The sequence below is a fragment of the Giraffa tippelskirchi genome, chromosome 12, assembly GCF_054371585.1.
Source record: "Giraffa tippelskirchi isolate mGirTip1 chromosome 12, T2T-mGirTip1v1.2.pri, whole genome shotgun sequence".
In the NCBI taxonomy this organism is placed as follows: domain Eukaryota; kingdom Metazoa; phylum Chordata; class Mammalia; order Artiodactyla; family Giraffidae; genus Giraffa; species Giraffa tippelskirchi.
Window position 1 is genome coordinate 100646469 of NC_137286.1, and position 27562 is coordinate 100674030.

Here is a 27562-nt window from a genome sequence, read left to right on the forward strand (position 1 = left end):
GTGTCCGACTCTTTGCGACTCCATGGACTATAGCCCAACAGGCTCCTCCTCTGTCCGTGGGATTCTCCAGGCAAGAATACTGGAGTGGGCTGCCATGACCTCCTCCAGGGGATCTTCCCAACCCAGGGATGGAACTCAAGTCTCTTACATCTCCGCATTGGCAGGCGGGTTTTTTACCACAAGCACCATCTGGGAAGCCCAGTTGAATTTTGCCCTCGCAAAGAGCAGAGTCCTAGCCACTGGACCACCAGAGAAGTCCCTCCTGTTCTTTGTATCAGCACCAAGAAATATTTCCTGATATACATCCTAAGCTCTGTGGACTGCGTTCATCACATGCTGACCAAGTCCAGACCCCAGGGCTCACCTCGGAAGCCGTCTTCTCTATTCATGTGGCTCAGCTCCCCAGCTCTTAAGCTCCCACAGCCTGGTCACTGGAGTCAAATAAGACGAGTCCATCCTTTGGCTGATACTTCCTGAAACCCACTGTGATCTGCCTCTTGCAAACACTGTCACAACTCAAGACAGACTGTCACTGTCTCTCCTCCAGGAATGAGCAATAAATGGGAGGCACACCAAGTGCCTGAGAATAATGATGAGTGTGATGGGTGAGAAGGGGCGATGAAGACATCAGTCACGGGTGCGGAGAGGACCCAGGCGGTGCTGAAGTGGACAGAGGCTGCGGAGAGCTTCCAGGAAACAGAACCAGAGAGGGCTACAGAGGAGGGTTAACTCTTCTGTGCAGGTAAAGCAACCCAAGGTTCTTGGAGTCTCGTTTCTGAGTATACACCATATCAAACATCACACTACGTGCTAATCTGTCTTGGTTAGAAACTATCTAGAAACACGGACTTCTACACACTGGCATTTTTCTGATGAGAAATCAACGTGATGTTCTTCAGACAAAAGCTACATGACAAGCAGCCTGTGATGTGAGGCAGACGGATACACACACATGCACGCCTACACACACACACACAAACACACACACACACACACACACAGAGCCACTACAGTGATGCTGGCCAGAACAATGGTCACTGGTGAATGTACTGATTAGGCATTAAGTCAAAAGAGATGAAAAGACCACCCCAGCCTTGGTGTCGGTCACCAGGCCCTGTGGACCATGAGACAGTGACCTGGGTGCAGATTCTGCTGGGTCAGCTGCTTTAGTAAACCCCAACACCACTCCATCCCACCAACTCACATTAAGGGTGTGACAGGTAAGCCCTCTGGGTCTTTCTTCAAATGAACAGATAGCAAGTCAAGTATTACCAACTCTGCCACATACAACTGCGAGAATGTAGATTCACCTGCTCGGGGAGCTTCCCAGGTACGCTGAAACTCATGCTCCAGACCAGCGCCACTGTTCATTTAAGAACCACCTACGGGCTCCCCTGGTGGCTCAGTGGTTAAGAATCCACCTGCCAATGCAGAGGACACAGGTTCGATCCCTGACCCAGGAAGATCCCACATGCCCCAACTACTGAGCCTGTGCTCTAGAGCCCGGGAGGCATGGCTACTGAACCCACGTGCTGCAGCTACTGAAGCCCGCACACCCTAGAGCCCATGCTCCCCAACAAGAGAGCAGCCCCCGCAGCACAACTAGAAAAGCCCAAGCGTGACAACGAAGACCAGTGTGGCCTAAACTAAATAAATAAATCTGAAAAAAAAAAAAAAACACACCTGCAATGAGGAGGCCCACCAGTTTCCACAAAAAAAAACACATGGAGGGGATATATGCATACCTGTGGCTGATTCATGCTGAGGTTTGACAGAAAACAAAATTCTATAAATCAAGTATCCTTCAATAAAAAAGCAAATAAATTAAAAAAAAACAACCACCACAGACAAATGCCCAAACCCACCAGGGTTGGCTGCAGAGGTAAAATCTCTATTTTAAATCTCCTGAGGAGTGGCTGACCACGCAGGGTTGTTGTTGTGTTGTCACGTAGGGAAGACAAGCTGTGAATCTTCAACATGGCTACTCTCAAGACTCCAGACTCCAGCCCGCGCCCCTGTGGTCCCTGTACACCTGGGCCCAAGCACAGGCCATCCTACCCCCGCCACCCAGCAGGGCTACTCCCACCTTCCAGACTCCTCAGAATCCAGGCTCAGGCAAGGAGGACCTTAGGAAAGAAAGTGTCCCTTCCCCCTCATCCAAGGTTCACCTCCCAGGTCTCCACAGCCCACCCTGGGATGACCCACAATGACCAAGTACACACACTTGGGGAAGGGACCCAACATACAGAGGTCAGCCTCGCCCTCCCGTCAACACCCTAGAGCCTGTTTCCCAAAACTGAATCCAGAAAACAACAACAACAAACTCAGGGTCACAGCCCTGATGATGCTCACTATACATGGGGGAGAAGATGGGTTTATAAGGCAGTGAGTGCAGACTGGGAGCTGATGGGCTGAGAGACAAGTGCGGTGTCTGCAGAGAAGCCGGGAGTCGCCTCCGCCTGAGGATTTAACAGAAGACGTGGTCACCAAGCTGACCCGCAGGTCAGCAGTGGTGCCCCGGCTGCAGGCAGAGGGAACAGGACAAAGGCCACAGCTGACCCTTCCTCCCGCTAAGTATGCGTCCGCCCCTGAGAACAGACTCTATCTCCATCACCGCTGTACTCCCCACAGCGGCCCCCCAGCACGGAAGTCTATCTTTACCAGCAGCTCAATACATTGTGGCTGAGGGAAATAAATCCAGCTTATGAACTATTACTTCCAATATGTCCACCTGAAATGTGTTCTCCTCGTGTTTTCATGACAGTAAACACTAGGCTGAGCAAAAGACGAAGTATTTGGCCAACAATATTTATCACATAAATAAAATCAGAAAGAAAAATTCACTTCACTGAAATGTAATTTACAAGAAATGCCCCCTGGGTATCAACTCTTAAGTTAAAAAAAAGAAATCGTTACTCACCTATGTCATTTTTCTTTGATATATCACTTTTCTCCAAATTCTGTATTTTAAATAAAAGAGAAAAAGATCAATCTCATCACATTAAAAAAAAAAAAACAGCAATACATGAAATAAACATGTATGGTACATATTAACATCTGGGGGGAAGACATGGAAAAGGAGAGCTTGGAAGTGCTTCCTTAAAGAAATAGACAAAAATTAAGGCGGGAAAAGCAGCAATAATATACTTCTGCATCAGAACAGAAGACTCCTATGGGGCCGTTCCTCTCCTGCGTGATCTTGGGCAAGTCACCGAATTGAGCTGAGGCTCTTTCTTCTCGTGTAAAATGGTTCACAATGTTCCTGGGAGAGATCATTTTAAAACCTGATACGTGGTAAGCATTACAAACACATCAGGACTGTACCCATTCTGACTGTGCATTCCTTGGGAAGACGGGCTCTACCAAATACTGTATTTATCATCTGGGGGCTCAGACATGCTGCCATCAGCAATGTCACCACCGTATTCTCTCCTACTTGAGAAGCAGCCTTGGTGGGAGGGGGTCAGCCTGGGGCTCACAAGATTTCCTGAGCACAGAAGGGACCTCTCAGAGCCGCAGAGCTTCAAACACAAAAATGTGGACGTGGGCGCGTGAGCACGGATGTACCTGATCCTGATCAAACCAGCTCCTCAAAGACTCCTCCAGCAAAGCGCCGAGTGTCAGCAGCTAAATCTGCCATCTTCATTGTCTCCTCTGGCAGAAGGAATTCTCCCTCTAATTGCCCCTTTCCATTTCCAACCGCTACACGCTATAATTATGACAATTGGATGGTGGCAAATATCTTTCCATTTCCCTCACGACTCCAACAAGAAATGCAGTTGTGAGCCGTTATCAACAAAACATCAGCAGCTTTCAAGCCAAGATACTGCCACTGAGATGTGTCCTCTCAGGATGCAGGAGGGACCATAACAGCAGACGGGGGAGAGGACACAGGGGAGCGGCCACCTTCGGCAATGTTTTCTGAAATTCTCTTTGTCTCAGGAGTAGAAATAACACCGAGTGGAGGACCTCAGAGTCATGTACTGATCTGCTTGCTATACCTCGGGGTCAAGTGACACTTGACCTAATGATGATAAAACACATACTTTTCAGAAGAGCCGCTAAGAAGACTGGAAGGCTCAAGCCACTTCCCTAAATGGGCTCAACCAGAGGCGGGCTAGCATCCTAGGTGGGCGCGTGTGGACTCACTGCCTCTCTGGCCAGGAGCGCGGCCTGAGCCCGGGGACGGAGCCCTCGGCTTCCCCTTGGCCAGGCTGCCTCTTCCTTGCCAGGCCATGCCTTTGGCTGCTAGACACAGATTATAGAAAACTGGAAATTTCAGATCCAAAAGTAGCACTGGAATGGATAAAGAAACTGTGGCCTCTTTGTACAGCGGAATATTAATCAGCCTTAAAAAAGAAGGGAATTCTGGGACTTCCTTGGTGGTCCAGTGGTTAAGAATCCATCTGCCACTGCAGGGGACACAGGTTCGATCCCTGGGCAGAGAACTAACATCCCACACGCCACAGAGCAACTTAACTCGTGCGCCACAACAAAGAGCCCACAGATCCCGAGTGCCACAACTAAGACCCGAAACAGCCATATAAATAAATAAACAGGTTTTTTTAAAAAAGAAAGGGAATTCTGACACATGCTACAATGTGGATGAACCTTGAGGACATGATGCTAAGTGAAATAAGCCAGTCATAAAAAGACAGAGACTGTATGACACCACCTACGTGACGTACCTAGAGCTATCAAATTCAGAGATAGAAAGCAGGGTGGTAGAGGGCCAGGGGCCAGGAGGGAATGCAGAGCTGTGGTTTAATGGGGGCCAAGTTTCAGTTCTGCAGGATGACGAGAGTTCTGGAGACTGCCTGTGCAACAGTATGAACATACTTAGTCTACTGTGCACTTCAAAATGGCTACAGTGGTAAATTTTATGTCTTTTACCACAATTTTTTAAAATAGCATGGGAGATGATCCAATCCAACATTCTCCTTCTGCAGATAAAACAAAAGAGGCTCGGAAAAGGTACAGGATTTGCACAACATCTAACAGTCACTCTAGCCACAGGCCAGGACTAAAATATAGGTCTCTGGCTCCTTTCCAGCGTTCCTTCCTTACAAATTCCGGTAATGCATGCTCAATCCTCCCCTAGAGGCACTGTTCAGAAAACATGCATCATGAGGTGGAAACATACTTTGAGAGTAAGCTAAAAGATATGCAGAGTACATCATGCAAAATGCCGGGCTGAATGAAGCACAAGTCGGAATCAAGATCACCGGGAGAAATATCAATAACCTCAGATATGCAGATAACATCACCCTTATGACAGAAAGCAAACAGGAACTAAAGAACCTCTTGATGAAGACGAAAGAGGAGAGTGAAAAAGTTGGCCTAAAATTCAACATTCAAAAAACTAAGATCATAGCATCCAGTTCCATCATTTCATGGCAAATAGATGGGGAAACAATGGAAACAGTGACAGACTTTATTTTCTTGGGCTTCAAAATCACTGCAGATGGTGACTGCAGCCACAAAATTAGATGCCTGCTCCTTGGAAGAAAAGCTATGACCAACCTAGACAGCATATTAAAAAGTAGAGACATTATTTTGCTGACAAAGGTCCATATAGTTAAAGCTATGGTTTTTCCAGTAGTCATGTATGGATGTGACAGTTGGACCATAAAGAAAGGATGAGCACAGAAGACTTGATGCTTCTGAACTGTGGTGTTGGAGAAGACTCTTGAGAGTCCCTTGGACTGCAAGGAGATCCAACTAGTGAATCCTAAAGGAAATCACTCCTGAATATTCATTGGAAGGACTGATGCTGAAGCTGAAGCTCCAATACTTTGGCCACCTGATGCAAAGAGCTGACTCATTTGAAAAGACCCTGATGCTGGGAAAGATTGAAGGCAGGAGGAGGAGGGGATGACAGAGAATGAAACAGTTGAATGGCATCACCGACTCGATGGACATGAGTTTGAGCAAGCTCTGGGAGTTGGTGATGGACAAGGAAACCTGGCATGCTGCAGTCCATGGGGTCTCAAAGAATCAGACATGACTGAGTGACTGAACAGCAACAGCAAAAGTATTAATAATACCTACAACAAAAGTCACCTTTACCGAAAGTTGCACATAAAAAGTGTCCCGAACTCAATGATTCCAGCCAAGCTGCAACAGGAACTAGACTTTCTGCCAGATGCCTTGGCAAAACCAAAGAAAATCAACTGAAATTCCACAGCTTTCTGTTATTAAGCACTGGGAATCTGACTGCAGGATACAACAGGTAAGAAATGACTGACCATTTCAAACGGCTCGATTTGTAAACTGTAAAAATAAAATATCCAAGGATTGCCTGATTTAGGTGAACTGAAATGGAACCAAAATGGTCTTCATTAATTTCCTCTTTGAGAAAGAAAATCAGAGTAAATGAACTAATTGACAGAACATTTAAAATTCTGTCTCCAGCTTCCCTTGTGAAAAGGCTTAGTTCTTCCTAAGAAGAAACACATGGTTTGTTTTATTATCTCTTCTGCTGTGTATTTCTGACACCATCAGTATCCATCAAAACGTGCTCACTGTCAAAAGTTCTCTAGGTCAACGGAATTGCTACTCAGACAGGAAAGACATCTGCTACCAGGGCACCCACCCCAAGACAGCTCCTACCCTAGCCAGAAAAACACAGATCTAAGACACCCCTCAGTGCAGCTTTTATCTTTAAAGCACAAGAGACTTGAACATTTGCAATCCATATATGTGATGCTTAGTTTATAAATCCTTCATTAAAAGAAGATTAAAAACAAAAAAGCCTCACAAGAATTTGCTATGAAATCTTTTAAGTAGAAAGAGAATTAAACTGGCATATTCAGCTTGATCACAACCAACCACTCAGCCCTGTGTGGAAACCTCTTGAAAGGTTGCATGGGACCTTTCTTGCTGTCATAACAGGTAAACATGTAAACAGGGACTGGCACTGATCTAAGTGGTAGACATGCAACACAATCTTCAAAACTGCTTTGTGAGGGCAGTCCTGTTACAGATGAGGGAAGTGAGCGTAGGTGAGTCCCGCTGGGGGTCAGGGTGGGAGACGGACCATGAATCACAGGAGTCTGGCTCCAGAGCCTGGCTCCACGCCCATGTCCCACAGGGTCCAGCATCACAGGCCAGCACAGGATGGAAGGCAGGTGGAAGTCACCCTCGCAGCTTGGCTGAGGCCGTACGTAGCCTGAGCATGAGGTGGGAAGGGCAGGCTCCACAGAAAGCCGGAGTGGGCCAGAATTCAGCAGAGCCAGGGACCCGGGAGCCAGGAGAGGCACCTGGGCCAGAGGGCAGGCCCCAGGCGGCACGGCAGGGCACTAGCTGCCTCAGGATTCCTGTGAGGAGCCACCTGATGACAACCAGAGAATCTGATCAGCTTGGGGAAGGCCCCCAGCTCTGAGCAGGGCTGGCCCAGTTCTAGGGAACCAGGGCCCTTGACCGCAGTGAGCAGTGGGGCGAGCAGGACGGAGGGCGGCCTTCTGGGCAGCAGTGACAACTCCCAGGTGTGCTGAAAGGGATACGCCAAGGACAACCCCAGTGAACACAGTCATCGTCAAGGGCCTTAAGTCCTATCTTGGGTTCATCTGCAGACAGACTCCAGATGACCTTGGATAAATCGATTCTCCTCCATCTCCCAGCCTTGGCATGGGCTACAGTAGACATTTCATCACTGCCTCTCCTCGGGGGATTAATGGCTTTTTGGCTCCATAGCCAAGCACAGATGGGGTTAATGACACTTTTCAAGGACTTTAATACTTTTGCATGAAAAAAATGACACTAAAGATATAGGACTTACCTTATCTCTACTTACATTCATATATGTATTTAAGGCCAAAAATATATGTATTTCCTCTTTTGGAAAGATGAGTAAAAACCTATATTTGAAAGTATGTGCTATAATTCCTAAATTTATTACACAAAATTTTAATTCCCTATTAATAACCCTTAAATTCATAATGAGCTTCATCATGGCCAAACACGTGATAATGCACATGACAACATAATACAAAATTACAGCAGGAAAAATTCAAGGAGTCTGAAAGTGTGGATTCTGACTTTACCTTTTAAGTCACATGACCTCGACCAACTCACTTCTCTAAGTATGTATTTTCTCTGCTCTGTATGCGAGTATCTGCTTTGCTTAGCAATAACATGACCACTGAGAAAAGCAAACCGAATCAAACATCTGAAACGCTTTATTAACTATAAAGAATCGTAAAACCATAAGGAATTACTCTCCTCATTTCCCTTGTGTGGGAACCCCATGGTATAGTTAGAACAGATCACACTCTATTGGTAAAAGAAACATTCTATTTAAAAACGCTTTTATCCCAATTGTGGGGTAAAAAAGAGACTCAACTGAGCCTTAATTAATGCGACAAAAACAACTCATATTTTAAGAACATTCTCTTTCTCAAATGCTAAACTGATCTAATGCAACCCCAAATGGTAAAATTTAGATGCAGTTCTTGAATGCAACCAGTGATGGGAGAGGAGCAGCTCTGAGATTTAGAAAAATGCTGTTTTCTCTCCATGGGTCCCCCACATCTTCGTTTCAGGTTCTGACTGTAAAAGGAGCCTGGTGGTCACCTTTGGGGTCTCTCAGCCAGTCCCCAGGATGCCCTCTCACATAATGTCACCTCAAGGTGAGGGGCACTCAGGGACTTGTGACCCCGACACAGCACACATGTTTCACAGGCTGGGAAAACTAGGTCCAAGGTTAAGTCCATGGGGTCTCAAAGAGTCAGACGTGACTGGGCCACTGAACAACCACCTAAGACGTGCTAAGACCAGAAAAAATCTACAGTATCCAACTTAAGACTTCTAAAATGTCTAGCTCCATATCCGAACACCTTTTTTCTTAAGATAAAATTTAAAACCAAGTGGATCTGCCTTAACAAAGGATTTTTTTTAAAGCAAGACTATCTGTGACTTGCTGCTGTGGATTCAAAAATCGATGTTGACCAACATTTCATTAATTCGTTGAAAGATGAAATCATTATAGCTCCCATTAAAGAAAATACAGACAAATCTCAGACCGCAAGAACAGATTTGACTTTAAAATTAGTACCTTAGACTGTTTGGCCTCTTTCTTCATATCTTCAGAAACCAAAGCAAAAGCTGGGGGGAAGGGAGAAATAAGAAACATTTGTACATTAAAATCAGCAATTAAGATTCATTCTCATATTCAACAGTCTTGCTTAAAATCTTGGAAAGTCTTGGGAAAAAAATGATACTTTAACAGAATAAATTTTGCTCATTTTAAAAGCAGCTGCATTGCTGCAAACTAGTACCGAAGGCCGCCTTTCTCCAGACTTAAGGGCATCCACTGGTGTGAAGTCAACAGGCTCAGGCTCCCAGTGAAGGAAACACTACATCTAAAGAATGAGGATACCATTTGTATCTGTAGCTATAAACCACAAGGCAGAGGCATACGGAGTACAACTTCCAAAGCAAAGGGGAATTGCTGAGATTCCACCAGGAAGAAGTGCAAACTCCCACTCTCACATCCCTGCCAGAGCCCGGTGGGCAGCGGAGCGAAATCTGGGGCAAGCTGTCCGCCTCCGCGGATTTGGGTCAGCGCTGCGGTGCAGAAGCTGCTCCAGGCACTCGGGGAGAGTTACCAGAACCCGGCTAAAGCCACGGGGCCAGGGGAGAGAGGCGAAGTAGAATCATTCCCCATTTGGAATGACCTTGAGTTGGAGCCCATAAATAGACAAAGATATCCCCAGAGACACATCTAGGCTCTACATTAAAGTAATAATAATAACCTGACAGTAACACATGGAAAATAGGATGTAAAATGATAAACCAGTCAGGAAGGTTAACCAGACAAAAACATAGTACCTTAACTTTACAGTGCGTTTCTCCTGAAAAGCTAAGAGGAAAGCATTTCATAGAGTCTGCTTTCTCCAATTAGCATTCCCAAGAGAAAGCAAACGAGCAATGCCATGGAGCAAGAAGGTAGGAAGGGCTGGCCAGGCAATTCCAGGGAACAGCAGTGTAGTGCAAGGCGCATGGGGGGTGGGCGGGACAGGATTCTAGGTAACAGAGAAGACCCTGCTCAGAAGCAGGAAACAGGACCACCCTTCCTGATGCCTGGAATCCTCCCACTCCAGCCCCAGACATCCACTGCCTCAAATCTAAAACATATTCACAATAGGAAGCAAACGACTAACGTGGTTTAATCACTTCCACTTCCAGGATGACATTTCAGAAGGCAGGTAAAATCCAGATGACCCTCTCTGTGGGCATTGAGATCCTAGGTGGCACTGTATGAGGCTCCTGCTCCGGAGAGTACAGCATTCCCCGCCAGGCACCCCCTCCCCACCCTCCACTCTGCCTTATTCTTCTCTAGAGCATTTACCACCACTGACACAGCCTATAGCTATTTGTTTATTGCTTGTCTTCTATGCTAGTTTAATGTAACCTCCATGAAGGCAGGAATGTGGTTTTATGTACTGTTTGCCCCCTACAACACAGGCAGCACCCAGAAGAAGGTCAATAAATATTTATCGAATGAGTGAACAAATGAACGGATGTCTTCCCGAACCATCGTTTAGGGGCTGTCTCCTCCTTACACTGCCATCACCAACCCGGTAGAACAAAGGACTTTAGTGCCCCCACTTAATCCATGGTCAGGAGGATCTGACCTGCTTTCACATTTTACACACACACACACACACCCCCCGCAAAACAAATGCAAAGCCCAAATCATTCACAAAGTTCTAAGAAGGGAGGAGAGATTTAACATCAAACACCATTTACATTCTGCTTCTGGGTATTTAATATTTCGGTTTTGTTTTACTTATCTCTAAACTAGCAAACACATTTAAAACCCTCAAGAAGATTCCAAAAATGGAATTATTAATAAACATCTTACAGGGAGGTTGCAACACATCAACACCCCTCAGCATCACAGAATTCTAGAAAATGGAACAGTGTGTCAACCTACAGGAGGTAAAAACTGTGGTCGATCTAATACAGGACTCCTGAGTCTCAAAAATCCATCTCCCCAGCCTTGTGCCTGTTGTGCTAAGTTGCTTTGGTCACGTCCAGCTGCAGCCCATCAGGCTCCTCTGTCCATGGGATTTCCCAGGCAAGAGTACTGGAGTGGGTTGACACGCCCTCCTTCAAGGAATCTTCCAGAATCTCCTGTGGCTCCTGCTTTGCAGGGGGGTTCCTTACCATGGAGCCACCAGGGGAAGCCCTCCCCCAACCTCATCATGCCTAATTCTGAGCACGGACAGTCAAAGCTCTCTGGATTAGAATTTCCTTTTATCAAGAAAAAATAACCTTCCCAATGTAACAGATTCAGTGACTCCTCAGCTAATAAGCAGGGTTAGTCTTAACCTCATTTTTCTGCCAAGGCCAGGTGGCCTTGTGAAAAAGAAGAGTGTGTCAACACAAACGCCCTCGCCCTTCAGAACACAGACTCTGTACTGAAGAAAAAGTGTCTTTAGTATGTATTGGTTCTAAATACTACTAACACATCACCTTTCATAAACAAGCAGCTAAGTTAGATGACAGTGTTACTGTTTAAAGTAAGAATTACCTTCAAGAAAGATGCTCCCAATAAATCAAGTGAATTCCACAAATCCTCCTTGTCTTTATGGAATAAAAACACCATACTTTTATTCAGACAACGCTTAACTGAGGGAAAGGTAAACTAGATTTTAATTCTCTGCAAAAAATATACCGGCTTCCCAGGTGGCTTAGTGGTAAAGAATCCACCTGCCAATTCAGGAGACTCGGTTCAATCCCTGGGTCATGAGGATTCCCTGGAGGAGGGCGTGGCAACCCACTCCAGTTTCTTGCCTGGAGAATCTCATGGACAGAGGAACCTGGCAGGCTACAGTCCATGGAGTCGCAAAGAATCGGAGATGACTCGGCCACTAAATGACAACAAAAAATTAAAATATCCTTTAAAAACAAGTAACAAACAAAACTTATTTCTCCCCATCACTCTGCTATGAAATTAAAAACTCCTTTTTCCCATGACAGAAATAAATTATATAATATTTAAAGCAATAACATAAGAAATGCAGTTACTTGCAAGCATAACAGCAAATCATAACATGGCAAGATAATCCCCATTAGATGAATATTAAGAAAAACACTAGTTGGTTTTATCTTTACATTTCCATAATCTAAATAAAGCAAATCATCAAGGAACCAGATGCATTTTGAAGGCACAGGATATGCTATCTCATTAACAAATCCAAATGTAAAATAATGAATCACTGACAGAATTCCTACCAACTTCCCTGTTGGCTCAGATGGTAAAGAATCTGCCTGCAATGCAGGAGACCTGGGTTCAATCCCTAGTCTGGGAAGATCCCCTGAGAAGGGAATGTCAACCCACTCCAGTATTCTTGCCTGGGAAATCCCATGGACCCAGAAATCCACGGGTCACAAAGAGTCGGACACAACTCAGCCACTAACACCTTACCAACAAAATCCCAGTTTTTGCAGTGTGGAAATGAAGGAGAAATGGTGCTGACAGAGGAGGAAAGTGAGAAAAATTAGCGAGTGAGGTAAGAAATTACCTGTCACCTTCAACAACCCTAACAAGAACACAGAGTGGGGCTCTCCCACAGCAGGAGGGAGGGAGAGACCCCAGCAAGGAGGGGTGGCTGCCAGGGGCTCAGTGTTTGCTGTTTGGCTTCATACTAATTTCCAGAGTCAGTGGGGGGAAAAAATATTCTTGAAAGCCTGGCCTTAATGCACACTTGGAGAAATATTCTAAAAGGTAAATCATGTTCTTCTATGCCAAGCGGCTGTTTAAAAAGTAATTTTCCCTTTTCTATCTTCAACATGCATTCCTGTAACTGCTACAGGGAACTATATTTAAAGTGCAAATCAGGGCAGGCAATAGAAATAAGACCTTTCTCATGATAAACTTTACATAATTCAAGCCAACGCTACCCCGAGAGATACATCAAATTTTACAGCGATCCCGGGCCTGAGATTTATAGGCTAGCCTCGGCCCTAGAGTGTAAGAAATGGGAGAGGAATTAATTGCGATGCATTTAAGCAACACTAACTAACTGTCTTCCGTCCATCCCCCTAGGGGAGAGAGGGAGCAGGACCGGCCCAGGCAGGAAAAGACCCCTGAGCCTCCCAGCCCTGCTTTGTTCCTGTGGCCAACTCACCCTCCCAAGTTCTCCCTGTAACCTTTACCACAGCAACCAAATCAAGTGCCAAACACGGAAGCACTAAGACGCTAAGGGGCCCCCTCAGAGGAGAGCTGCCAGGATGAAGTGAGATGGGCAGAAAGGGTTTAGCGAAGGTTCAGCAGGACTAAAGGCGCAGGAGGTGTCGGTGGAGGAAATAATCGAGCACCATGGGTCCAGGTGGTCCCAGGCCCCCACCCCAGCTGTCTGGGACGGAGCCCACCCCTGGGAGCCTTGGCTGGCGCCCCCAGGCTCAAGGCCCCCCCCGGTCCGTTCTCTGCTGTGACCTACTTCACATAACAGGTTTCAGTGGCAAACCCCACCCCGGGCAGCCCTGGCTCCCTAGGGCTTCCAGGTTTAATTCCAGCTCCTCTGAAGGGGCCTGAACTCCAGGATGCAAGGCCTGCAGCCAATTTAACGGGTTCCAACGACCTGCTTTGAAGATAATCCCTGGCAGCAGAGGGAACAGAAACAAAGGCGTGTGCCCAAGCACCTGCATTCCTCACGCTCCTCTGACAAAGCCACTGTCTCCAGGGTTGTGGATGTGGGGGCGGGGGACACCCCGCATGGAGCGCCCGTGCCTCTGTGGGGCTGAGGACAGAAGGGCAGAACCAAGGCAGCTGAAGATCCCATGGGTGAGCCCACGCAACACACCACATGGGCTCAGAATGGGGCTTGCCTGGCACGTGCTAGGGGCTCTGGGTGTGAGCAGCTACTGTCAGTATCACTATTAATGTATGCTTTCGCATGTTCAACAGAAAATCAAAGAGGGGCTGCCCGTGTTATGCGCCACACTTTATGCTAGGAGCTGGGTGACAATGATGACGAAGCAGCGGCTCCCCAAGGAGATCTAACCCCACAGACAAGTCCTGTGTCAACAACCAAGGGCAGACGGGCGCCCTCTGATGGCACCACTGCCCAGGGAGCCCCTGAAAAGGAGGGAGGGCAAAGCACCCAGCAGGGCAGCAAGTTCAATGCCAGGCAGCAGAGACTCCAAGCACAAGAGGAGGCCTGCAAACAGGCTTCTGCCCACGAAGCACATGCAACAGTCCAGCGTGCCTGGAGCGTGGGCACCTGGGGGGAGGAGGGGAGTGACCTGGGCATGGACATTTGGCAGGGGTAGAGTGGGGGTAGAGTGGGGGTGTGACTGGGGCCAGGGGTGAGGCTGGAACAGCAGGGCCACATCCTGAAAGGGGTCAGTCCGGTTTTACTGAGTGCCACTGAAAGCTTTCTGAGGCTTTTAAGAAGGGGGATGCCGTGCTGAAATGTGTGGCTGAGACCAGTTTCCAGAGGCAGCGTGTGGGATGGGCTGTGGAGAGACAAACAACACACACACACACACACACACACACACACCAGCCAGAGGGTGATGGAGCCAGACGCTGAGAGCTAAGGGACCCAATGAAGGGGAGGCGACTCCTGGGCACAGCAGGTGGGGTGTTAAAGCAGCAGCATCTCCAGGTCTGGAGACAGGCCCCACGAGTGGATGAGGGCAGGGGAGGGCCGACAGGGAGACCAGTACAGGTGACTCCAGGCTTTGGATCCAAGCGACGGGGAAAGCCTGGGGCACCATTCAGATGCTACCGGATAAAGGACAGTGAGCAGACTGTGGGAAAACTCAACATGGTTCCCAGTTTCCCGAGATGCTGCAGGGGATTCAAGCAGCAACACCCCCATCGCAGCCTGGTCCCCAGGGCAGCTCAGCGCAGAGACACAAGAGGAATTTCCACGCTTGGCGTCTCCGCGGCGTGGTGGAACCAGAGCACAAAGCTGGATGCTCAAGATGGGAGCAGGGGAACCCCAACATCTCAGGGACTAAGCTACCAAGGAGACAGAAAGGCGTGGCCAGGCAGAGAGAAGGCAGGCATGTGAGGGGTTTCCTGAGCCCTCTCCTTAAGAGCACCCGAGAAGGATGGACGGCAGAGCTAGAGACTTTTGCTCAGGGACCAAATATAAACAGCAAATTCTCGGGAAAAGAGATCCCCTGCTTTGGGGACGATGCCAGCGCCGTTCCACCACCACAGCAGGTAGAGAACTGTGCAGCATTCAGGGTCGGGAACCCCTTCGCTGTGTTCCATGGGATTCCCAACCTTTTCAAAGGATGCAGCCAGTTGGGAGAAGTCAGGAGAGGAGAGGCTCCCCCAAGGCAGGGAGCACACAGACCCCCCTTTCCTCCTGCCTGAGCCCCCCGCTGCCCACACTGGGTCTCACTCCATCTGAAACACATCCCATTTCCTCCCAGGAATCAGTGGGAAATGGAGTCTGGAACACAGACTTTCCCTCACTCGGCAGCAACATTTGCCAGGACCAATATACTTTACATGCCAGAGGGTTAGCATATGTACAGGAAGGACAATAAACGGAGGGGGTAAAAGAGAAAAAGGAAAGAATTATATATTTTAGGAAGGAAAAGATCTTTTGCTTCTTTGATTCGTATCTCATTTAAACAGATGATATGAAAACCCATATGCCACTCAGGATCTGAAAAGAAGCAAACTCCAACTCAAGCAGTTTGGTGAGAGAGTCATAAGCAGGATCCACAGGCAGAGTCGTGGGTGAGGGGAGAAGAACCCTGCACACACACCCCACCCCCTAGAACACCCGGAAGGGGTCCGGGAGAGCAAACACGCAAACACAAGAAGTCAGAGCTCCGTCCAACTCCTTTACACCGCTGGAAAACATTCAGCAGTCAACTGTCAGGCTCGTCTTATGCCTGACTTTTAGTATCTTAGTTTTGAAATGTAAAATGTGGTCCCAGGGCTTCCTGGTGGCTCAGTGGTAAAGAATCTGCCGGCCAATGCAGGAGACACAGGTTCAATCCCTGATCTGGGAAGATCCCACAGGCTGCAGAGCAGCTTAGCCCAAGGGCCACAGCTTCTGAGTCTGTGCTCTGAAGCCGGGGAGTGGTCACAAGAGAAGCCACCGCAATGAGAAGCCCATGCCCCACAAAACAAGGAGCCCCCAACTAGAGAAAAGCCTGTGTGGCAACGAAGACCCAGCACAGCCACACAAAAAAAGTGGGTCCCCAAAAGCACACCAGTCAGTGCCACTGAATCCATGGCACCCACAGTCTGAGACGTTCCAGGAACTCATTTATCGTCCAAAAACCTTTGCTCCAACAGCCCACTGTTCCAGGTTTTGAGCCTCACGCTCCAGGCACTAGAGTCCCTCCAGTAGCATCTATAAATCTGCCAAATGATACTGGAACCAGAGGAAGACTTCGGAGTTCCAATTCTGGGGTTTCTCATTCCCTTCCCAAGAAGGCAGAGCCCCTGAATGCCGAGTATCAGGCCTCACCTCCACACTCTGCTTTCCCCATAACAGCTCCTTACTTCACCTTAAGACAAAGCAACCCGCAGTCACCTTTACATTCTATGGACGAGCACAGAAACCACCAGTGACAGTCCCAGTTCATACCTGGGCCAGGGTGGTACCAACAGGGCTCTGCAATGTGCCAGCAGACAACTCACCTGGCGCCTTGATAAAGACACAGATCCACGGGGCCTTGTCTTGGCTCTCCTGAATCAGAAAAAGCTGGAGCTGGAACCCAGAAATCTGCATTTTAACAAAGGAGACTCTTTAAGACCCTGAAGTGTTCCCAAGGGTGCTGAAGTCTGACACCTACTCAAAGGAACAGAACGCTTTTTTTTTTCCTTTTTCCTTCCCCCAACTGGCTTTGGCCATTTATCTTCCTTTGCTTCCTTCATCTCATAAATGACAAACAAGCTCCTGCCTATCCACCCTCGAGGATCTGGAGAAGATAAATTCAGTGTGATGTGTAAAGAGCTTTGAGCTTCTTATGGGAAGCAATGATGTAAACCAAAACATATCACCTTGTAAGATCATAAAATATTCCTTTAGGAGTGAAAGTAAGTCATATCCCTAGGAGAGACTGGCACTGCTATAGTTGAGATGCATTCAAATCTTATTTGACGATACTTTAACTCATTTGTTTTGGTTAAACCTGCTGTTCTACATCAGATCAGCTTTACAGATAAAGCCTGTTTGCTTCTCCAATTTCAGTACACAGACATTTTTAGTATTAATAAATGTTTAAATAAGTTTATGTTGTCAATCAAGGCTCTCTTCTTTTAAAAAAAAAAGAAAGAAAGAAATGAACTCAAATTTCCCCTTAAATCTCTCTCGTCCGGACCTCTCCTCTGAGGTTCAGACCCTCAGTGGATCTCACTACTACTGGACATGGTACCTGAGCATCTCACAGGCACCCCCAACTCAACCTGTCCAACAGAACCCCTCATCTTCACCTTCTCCTAAAATTAAAAGCAAAGTTTAGAAAACCGTCTGGGTACTTCATGCCACAGAACTGTACACTTAAAATGGTTCAAATGATTCATTTTATGCTATATATATATTTAACTACAATAAAACAATTTTTTCCGTTGACCACATCTGGTCCTTCTCCATCAGCGCCTGTATCAGTAAACAGCTCTGCTCTCCACCTACACTCCGAGCGGGAGCCTGTGACTCATCCTTGGCCCTCCTCTCGGCCCACTGGACCAGTCAACCACCACGCCTCTGACTTTTCATCAGCTCTCACCAGGTTGACTCCGGCAGCCTCCTCACTCGTCCCCCACGTCCACACCAGCCCCGCCCATCCCTGTTCTACAGAACCACCAGCTTGAGTTTCTTAACATGTTATGTCAAATCACATTGCTCGCTATGACAGCCCTGCAACAGCTCCCCACCGCTCTAAGGACCAAGTCCAACATCCCTACGCTGGTCTGCGAGGCCCCCATGGACCTTCCAGCCCCCTCCCCTGTCCAGTCCCGTCCTTTCTCCACCAGCTTCCTCCAGCCAGAGCCTTGTCCTGGGCCCCTCCTTCCTCCCCATGGTAGCTGAGCTCTGCTTCCCCTTCAGGTCTGAGCTCCAAGGCCCTGCCTTGAGAAACTTCAGGGCTTCCCAGCCTGGCGTTATTGGCAGTTTGGACCGGAAAACTGATTCTTTGAGGGGAGAAGGGGATGCCCCATGCACTATGGGTTGCTTAGCAGCGCCCCTGCCAAACCACTCCCTGTGACAGTCCTGAAATCTCTCCGTAGCGACAAGGATTCCCTGGGGGGGGCAAGGTGACCGCCCCCATCCCCACTCCCCATTGAGACCCTCAGCTCCAGACTTCCAGTAAAGCCTCATCAGTTCCTGGTAGCGCAGCGGTAAAGAATCCGCCTGCAATGCAGGAGACACAAGAGACGTGGGTTTGATCCCTGGGTAGGGAAGATCCCCTGGAGGAGGGCATGGCAACCCACTCCAGTATTCTTGTCTGGAGAATCCATGGACAGAGGAGCCTGGCGAGCTATAGTCCATAGGGTCGCAAAGAGTCAGACACGACTGAGAGACGGAACAATGTCCCTGAAACACCTGTCACAGCACCCTGGACAACACCACAGCACTGGGCAGACCGCCGTCCTGCCCCTGGTGCTCCCATTCAATGTCACCTTCCCTTCCGAGACTGCAGGCTCCATGAGAGTAGAGACAGGCTAGATAGGGTTCTTCCTGCAACAACCCCAGTGTCTAGCATATACTGGATGCTCAACACCTTCTAAACAGATGAAGAAACTCTGAGTACAGTTTTTCCTTTTAATACTATGTAAAACTTATTAACATGTTCTGGTAGTTCAAATCAGCACTTACCTGGTTTCTCTGGAAGCAGCTTAGTGATCAGACCTCTGAGATGTGGCCTTAAGGGAGACTCTCAATCAATAAGAGGCCTAATGAATCCCTGACGCCTACTATGACTTCTCCTTTATATTGGGAAAGGTGTGTGTGTGTGTGCTCAGCCCCTCAGTCATGTCCAACTCTGTGCAACCCTCTGGACTGTAGTCCCCAACCAGGCTCCTCTGTCCATGGGATTTCCCAGGCAAGAATACTAGAGTGGGTTGCCATTTCCTTCTCCAGGGGATCTTCCCGACCCAGGGATCAAACCCAGGTCTCCTGCATTGGCAGGCGGGTTCTCTATCATCTGGGCCACCAAGGAAGCCCTTGGTACTGCCTCAAGGAGCCAAAAATCTGTAACATCTGTAAACTATTATAAATAATGTTTCCAATGAAAAGCAAAAAAAGCTGGCCCTTAACGGTCCAAATGGAGAAGGCAATGGCACCCCACTCCAGTACTCTTGCCTGGAGAATCCCATGGACGGAGGAGCCTGGTAGGCTACAGTCCATGGAGTCGCTAAGAGTCGGACACAACTGAACGACTTGACTTTCACTTTACCCTTTCATGCACTGGAGAAGGAAATGGCAACCCACTCCAGTATTTTTGCCTGGAGAATCCCAGGGACGGCGGAGCCTGGTGGGCTGCCGTCTATGGGGTCGCACAGAGTCGGACACGACCGAAGCGACTTAGCAGCAGCAATGGTCCAAATGAGGTCAGTAATTACAACTTGCTTAAGTACCGGGCCCACAGTGTTTCCCTCAGAAGAACTGAACACAAGGGTCAGGACATCTCCTCCCCTCCTCCACTCCCATTTGAAACAGCTGCTCCTCCTCCCTCTGCTTCCATCCCCTCATCCCAAGAGCCTGACTACTGGCTACAGGCAAACTCCTGGGTCAAGCTGGTGACCAAGGGGGCCACGCCAGCTTGGCGTCCAACAAAGAATCCACCCTGACGGTTAAAATCTATGCCGGTAATATCTGAGTACTGCTGAAGAAATAAGAGGAGAGCTTAAAAGTCCAAAACAGAAGAACACAAAGCAATCTGGAGCCAGGTGTGACTCTTGGGGTCCTAAAGTGTCTGATTTGTTGCCATGAAAAGAATCCAAGCAAGATCTGGCTCAGAGTGGAAAATCACCCCTAATTTTGGCAGGTGCTAAGAAATATAATCCTGACTCAGTAGAAACAGGGATAAGAAAGATAAATGTTACTATTATCATTGATTCAAATAAGCTTCTTCACAAATTTATCAATTAGAATTAGGTTTGGCTGCATGTAGTAAAAAAAAAAAACCCAACAACTGAGGCTTAAACAAGACAGATTGTTATCTCACGCAATACATGTGTGGAAATAGGCAATGGTGGGCTGGCACAGTGCTCTGCATCTACCTGGTACCTAAGTGGTACCATCCTTTCTGCTCCACCATTGTTAACTACTGGCTTTTGTTTTCAAGGTCACCTCATGGTCACAAGATGGCCACCACAGCTCCAGCCATCAGATTCACCTAACAGGCAACAAGGAGGAGGAAATGGCAGAAGGCCTGCACCACAGCTGGGTCAGTCACTTTTAATAAACTTTACCAAGAGATGCACTCAGAACTCCCTGCAGACAGCTCACTGGCTACCCGTTTGCAAGGGCCACTGAAAGTGTTTTTCCGCTGGACACACTGCTGCCACCACCACTCCTCCACCTTCCCCTCACCCCCTGTATTATTAGTCTGCTCAGTTCAGTGGCTCAGTCGTGTCTGACTCTTTGCCACCCCACAGACTGCAGCACGCCAGGCTTCCCTGTCCACCACCAACTCCTGGAGCCTACTCAAACTCATGTCCATTGAGTCGGTGATGCCATCCAACCATCTCATCCTCTGTCGTCCCCTTCTCCTCCTGCCCTCAATCTTTTCCAGCATCACGGTCTTTTCCAATGAGTCAGTTCTTCTCATCAGGGGCCAAAGTACTGGAGCTTCAGCTTCAGCATCAGTCCTTCCAATGAATATTCAGGACTGATTTCCTTTAGAATTGACTGGTTTGATCTCCTTGGAGTCTAAGGGGCTCTCAAGAGTCTTCTCCAACACCAGAGTTCAAAAGCATCAATTCTTCGGCGCTCAGCTTTCTTTATGGTCCAATTCTCATATCCATACATGACTACGGGAAAAACCATAGCTTTGACTAGGCGGACCTTTGTCGGCAAGGGCTGCTAGGGCTGCCATAATAGAAACTATGAGGGGTGGGGTGGGCAGGGGGCTTAAACAACAGAAACTTATTTCTTACACTTCTGGTGGCTGGAAGTCCAAGATCATGGAGCCAGCAGGGTTGGTTTCTGCTGAGACCTCTGTCCTTGGCTTGAAGATGGATGATCATCCCTCCCCGTGTCCTCATACAGCCTTTTCTCTGTGAACATTTCTGGAGTCTCTACCTCTTATAAAGAGTCCTACGAGATTAGCCCCACCCTTATGACCTCTTTTAACCTTGTGCTGTTGTTTAGTCACTAAGTCCTGTCCCACTTTTTTGTGAACCCAGACGGTAGCACACCAGGCTCCTCTGTCCATGGGATTCTCCAGGGAAAAATACTGGAGTGGGTTGCCATTCCCTTCTCCAGGGGAATCTTTCCGACCCAGGAAGAAACCTGGATCTCCTGCCTAGGAAGGCAGATTCTTGACAACAGAGCCACTTTAATTACCTCCTTAAAGGCACATCTCCAAATACAGTCGTATTGAGGATCAATGCTTCAATATATGTATTTGAAGGACAAAACTCACTCCATAACACTGCTGATTATCTAAGACAGTGGTCAACAACCTGTCTGGCACCAGGGACCAGTTTTGTTGAAGACAACTTTTCCCTGGTGGGGGGGGTGGTTTTAGGTTCACCCGGTATTCATCTCCTGCTGTGCAACCTAGTACCAGTCCCTGGCCTGGGGACTGGGGACCCCTAAGAGGTTTTTTTAGTCAGGAAAAAACTAAGGGTTTGGGGGATAGCGGACAGACTCTGCCGCAAGAAAACCAGTTGACACTGTAAGAGATGGCAAAGTTCTAGTATTTTATCAAGTCTATGCCTCCTGTTTCATAGGAGAAAACTGAGACTCAAAGCAAGGAGAAGCCACATAGTGACTGACCCAGAGGCATGAATAAATCTTCTGAGACCAGTACTGGCTCTGGACTTTAGAACTGAAGTTGCAGTGACTTTTGTCTGTATAATCATCTGGGTTTAAAATAAATGTTCTATGTTGACTTCTCTGAAAGCTTAAATGAACACACTACGCTTGTGGGAGAACTAAAGTATACACAGTCAGGTCCCCTCATCAAGGAATATTTAAGGTATTTTTACATTGTCTGAATTGTCCCCATGCCTTGGAACTCCTATCATGTTCTCTATGTCAACAAGAGTCCAAGAATCCTGATTTGAAGACATATGAAGGCTGCGTACCACACCTTTCTATTTCTCCCTGTCCCTCCACAACATCAAAGCAGACCACAGTAAAAGGAACTCATGATTTACTTCAGATTTGGAAGAACACAGCTTCCTGTCTGTACCAACCCATGAAATCCCCTTCACAACACCAAATGTCTCACAGGGATCTTTTAATAGGTTTTATGTCTTATTTATTGTGCTTATCTGACAACTTCACAAGGCTAAAACACATCTCTCAAGAATGTGTGGACATTTTAGTTCATTCTGAATGTCCAGTAATATATTACCAAGTGCAGGCATTCCCTTTCCTGCAGTGAAAAACAGATCCACAGCGCAACACAAGTGTGCACTTCAGCCCCGATAGTGAATATATTACACACAAATATTACATTCCCAGTACAGCAGTTACAAAGTGCAGAGCTATAAATAGAACGCCAATTTCAGCTCCCACCCACCCCATTTGGTGAGGTGCTAAACGTCCAGGCAGCAGGCCAACTGATGCCGCCGGGAGTCTCTTAGCCCCCTCCAACCTGCCCTGCTCTCCGGGCGCCCCCACCCCAGCAATGCACGCTTCTGCTAAAGCAGATCCCCGCCAAGTTCAGTAGCGCCCCCATCGTCAATTACAGCCTTCGCTGCCCAAGGTGCCCAAACATTTTTAATTACATTGTTACTTAATCACGCGTGTGAACAATTACCAATTAATTTCACTGGCTTTTCCCACACTTACTGAACTGCTATAGACAGGCCAGGGGTACACAGTCAAGGTCCTTATTTCGAGAGTTTTAAGTCCAAATAGAAACGGCTGCCAAGGTTCCGGTGGGCTACCGAAACAGCAGTGCACAATGACGCTACGTCTTTTCCGAAATTGCACCATTCTGCCATTTCTAAAAATCTGAAATCACTGCCTCTTAACAGGCTGGAAACAAAAAGTCTGAGATGACAACAACCCCGAGAATGCTAATAGGAATATTTTTCCTCCAAGGTTTCAAACTTGAGCACATCTCAACCATGAAAGTCAATTGCAATGATTTTTTTTAACTTTTATCACATTATTTTATTGGGGGGGGTGCTCTTGCGAGGAGCACGGAAGAAAAAAAAGGGAAGGGGCATTACAGCAGCAGCAGACAAGCACTGTTTGCAGAGTTCTCTAATTCTTCCCCAGGAAGATGCAGGCTCCGGAAAGCTCCCTACGGCCTCCCCCGCGCCCCGACCGACACCCAGAGGCCCAGCCGGGTACCCGGTCCTCCCTTCCTGGTCAAGGATCCGGTAGAAGGGGCTGGTGCCCGGTGGACACCCCAGCCTAAGGGGCCCGGGCAGGTCCGCGAGACCCCCACAGGGAGCCCCGGGCGAGGTGGGGGGTGCACCGCTGGCTGCCCCCGCGGGCCGAGCAGGCGGTGCGGGCCAGAGAGCGCGGGAGCCCGGGCCGCAGAGCCCTCCCGCCCGCCTCCAGCCTCCGCCGCCAGCGCGGGGCGCGGAGGGCCGGCGGGACGCGGGCGGAAGGCAGGGGGGCGGGCCCGCGGCCGCCGCTTCCCTCGCTCCAAAGTTTCTCGCAGTTGCAGATTCACTCCGCGCTTCCTGTGGGGGTGGGCGCCGCGCCCTCGCGGCCCGGCCGGCAGCCTGCTCCCGGCGGAAGGAAGCTCGGAGACGCGAGTCGAACCGGAGCGGCGGCGGGACCCCAGCGAGCCGAAAGGGGCCGGCCAGGAGCACCCCGGGGACCCAGGGTCCCGGGGAGCCGGAGTTGGCCAGGGCGCCGGGAGAGGGCGCTGCCGCCGCGGGCGCGGCGGGGACGGGACGGCGGGGCGCGGGCGCCCGCGGGGCAGGGCAGGGCTGGGCCGCCCGGCGTCTCCCCTGGCGCGGACGCGGGGCGCGGGCGGCTGCGCCCGGGGAGCCCACGCCTCTCCGGTGCGCGCCCGGGCCGCCCGCTACTTACCCAAGGAGCAGGTGAGCAGCGAGAGCAGTGCCGGCAGCGCCAGGCGGCGGCCGCGGCGGGCGGGCGGCCGCATCCTGGCGGCGGGGCTGCGCGCCCTATCCGGGCGCGGGGACGGGAGACGCGCGGGGAGCGGAGCTACACCGCTGCCGCCGCCGCCGCCCCTGCCGCCGCGGCTGACCCGTCTCCGCGGCTCCCCTCCTCCCTTCCCCGGCCCCGCGCTGGCTCCGGACGCGCCCTCTGGCGGCCGGTAGCGGGAGCGCCCTTGTGCGCGCTTCCCGCGCCCTCCCGGCTCGCGGCTGTGGCCTGAAGGTCCCCAGGGGCCAGGCTGCCGGTAGAGGTGTCCGCCCCTCCGCGGGGACAGCGGCCTCCTTCAGGCGTCTGACCTCTGTTCCCTGCGGTCTCCACTTCTTTTCCTTCCTAGCATTTAACCTGGGCCGCATCCTCTGCCTTCGTGCGCTCCTGCCTTGCTCCATCACCTTCCTTTCCTAGATTGCCAACAATAGATCAGTGTCCCTTCTTATCCCCAAAGTGAAGCTAAAAGGGGGATGGGCGGCCGAGGAAGGAAGGAGAGGAAGGAGAATCGTTTTCCCTCCCTGCTAATGTACCATCTGTTATTAAAAAAATCAATAATTCAACTCTTAATATTGTTGGCACCAACAGTTCTACATTGATGAAGGTGTTTTTAATCAGCTCAACTAATTTGCTTCATATTCTCTTTTGAAAGGGAATGTTGCCAATAGCTTAGGCCTGGAATTTGGCTTTTAATACAAGTTTGTGTAAATGTAATTTTAAGTGTTCACCATAATGGAAGAGGAAGGGTGGAATTTTATTCAAAAGTCTGATTAAGAAAATAAATTACATTGGAATGCAGAAAAGTGGAGGGACCATGGAAACTTCCTTGGGAAAGTCCCTCTTGTCCCCCAGGTGAGTGGCCCTCCTCAGCGAGGAAGATGGTGGTGGAAAAGGAAGCAATTACAGAGGAGCTGCAGCCCCCGAGGGTCTTGCAGCACCACGCGCATACACACACACACACACACACACACACACACACCTCCCCTGGAAACTTCAACACCCCCCCCCACACACACACCTCCCCTGGAAACTTCAACACACACACACACACACACACACGCCTCCCCTGGAAACTTCAACACACACACACACACACAACACACACACACACACACACACACCTCCCCTGGAAACTTCAACCCACTGCTGCCTCCTAGGAAGGGGGCGGGACTCATCCGACCGTGGCCTCCTGAAGGTCACGTCCATGTTTTCATTCCTATTTCCTCATATTTTTTGGATGCCCGCTCTGTGCCTCTCACTACACCAAGCACCCTCTGAACACCAGTATCTTCCACATGCACACGCAGCGTCCACCCACTTGCTGAACATCAAGTGAAGACCAATGCCAGGCCCTAGGGATGCCAGTGAGATGTGGGCGAGACAGAAGCAAGTGCTGAATGTTTGCTGTCTTTCGACCAATAAAGGTGAATGCTCGCTGGGAGGGTTGACCTTGAGTGCCTGGGGCCAGTATGGTCCTCTGCCCTTACAACAGCTGCTACAATTGTTTTAAAAAGATGTCTTGAGGCAATGGTGGTTTGTTGTTTTTTTTCTCTTTGGTTTACACTGAAGTCTTATAACTGGGGATTGAATATTTTGTGTGACTGCCAATAGTATTATTTGGTGTCATTCAGCCAAGGTTTGTGGCCCCCTGTCAACACCATTTTTCTAAGAGGGAAAAGAAACACAGCATTCCTTCCTTTTGCATTTTTTAGTGAAGCTTTTGCAGAGTATGACTGACTGCATCCATCCCTTCTGTCCTTTAAAATTCACCTGCCTGGTTTAGCGGAGAAGGCAATGGCACCCACTCCAGTACTCTTGCCTGGAGAATCCCAGGGACGGGGGAGCCTGGTGGGCTGCCGTCTATGGGGTTGCACAGAGTCGGACACGACTGAAGCGACTTAGCAGCAGCAGCAGCAGCAGCATCGATCCCTTCTGTCCTTTAAAATTCACCTGCCTGGTTTAGAGTTCTAGAAGTCTTCCAGGTTCCAGAGCTGTTCAGCTTTCTTCCAAGAAAAGCTTTCTCGAATATATTAGATATTAAATATTAAAACAAGAGACTTCCCTGGTAGTCCAGTGGCTAAGACTCTGTCTGCGCTCCCAATGCTGGAGTTCAGTCCCTGCTCAGAGAACTAGATCCCACATTCTGCAACTAAGAGTTCACCACAGCTAAAGATCCCACATGATGCAGCTAAGATCCAGCACAACCAAATACGTAAATAAAAATCCACTCAAACTGAAACAAACAAAACATTAAAGTGTTTAAACAGACACAGAAACCTAGAAATTAAGCAGCTTACTTACTATGTGTTCACATATCTACTCCATGTTTGATAACAAACAGCTCTAGGTGCTTAATGTTTTCATCCATGTGTAGTAAAGGTGTGGGAAACAGCCCTAAATACAGCCAAGAGCACCAAGTCGTAAACTTGCCCTGGCATGCTTCCTTCCCACAGCAGACACAGATAAATGGCACATCACAGAGCTCCATAACTCACGTTTTAAAAAGGATTACTCTTCACTTACTCTAGTCACATGATCAGTGGATTTGCTCGGAGTGCTCCCTCCCCATCTAATCACAGATTGAGAGGTGCCTAGGACAAGACGTGCCCGTGGGGACACCAGTGTTCACAGTGACACACCATCTGCCTCCGTGCCTCTTTTGCCACCTGAACCACCAACCATTAAGGGGAGACCTTTCAACAGAAAAAATATTCATCTCATTCACTGTAAGATCACGAAAATGAGCAGGTCATAACTCTCTTCCTGGGGTTCACTCACCTGAATTCCAGGTGCCATCTCCACACGCACCCCTGAAAGTATGCCCTTGCTCTGTGCAGGGGTAAAACCAGGGAGTCACCTCTTTTGGGGGTGGGGGGCTATCGTCTCATGATTAAGACAGACTGGTAATTTTTAAAAAGAATTTTCTAAATACTAAAGGAGAACATAATACTAGATGGAGAAAACCATGGATCACCAAATAATCTCATAAGTTTATGAGATTATTATAAAGGTGGTTTCTGATCACTTAATAGCTATACATTGAAGGCAATGGCAACCCACTCCAGTCCTCTTGCCTGGAAAATCCCATGGATGGAGGAGCCTGGTAGGCTGCAGTCCATGGGGTCGCTAGAAGTCAGACACGACTGAGCGACTTCACTTTCACTTTTCACTTTCATGCCTTGGAGAAGGAAATGGCAACCCACTCCAGTACTCTTGGCCTGGAGAATCCCAGGGACGACGGAGCCTGGTGGGCGGCCGTCTCTGGGGTCGCACAGAGTCCTACACGACTGAAGCGACTTAACAGCAGCAGCAGCAGCAGGCCCAAAGGC

At 48.9% G+C, this 27562-nt stretch overlaps 1 protein-coding gene across 13 annotated transcripts in view; it reads right to left on the reverse strand.

Annotated features, from left to right (window-relative positions):
* B3GLCT (beta 3-glucosyltransferase) overlaps positions 1 to 24370 on the reverse strand; it is a 104998-nt gene extending 80628 nt beyond the window's left edge. For 4 of the 13 annotated variants that reach the window (XM_081549245.1, XM_081549253.1, XM_081549258.1 and 1 more), the window contains exons 1-3: positions 24162 to 24370; positions 9056 to 9105; positions 2921 to 2960 (exon numbers count right to left, since the gene is read on the reverse strand). In XM_081549245.1, coding sequence (XP_081405371.1) covers positions 2921 to 2960; positions 9056 to 9105; positions 24162 to 24234 — 163 coding nt within the window. In that variant the 5' untranslated portion in view covers positions 24235 to 24370. Of the gene's footprint in view, positions 1 to 1310; positions 2460 to 2920; positions 2961 to 9055; positions 9106 to 16630; positions 16716 to 22958; positions 22981 to 24161 lie in introns of those variants that run through there. The other 9 variants (XM_081549250.1, XM_081549255.1, XM_081549257.1 and 6 more) reach the window with 7 other exon arrangements.
* Between the last annotated feature and the right edge of the window lie 3192 nt (positions 24371 to 27562).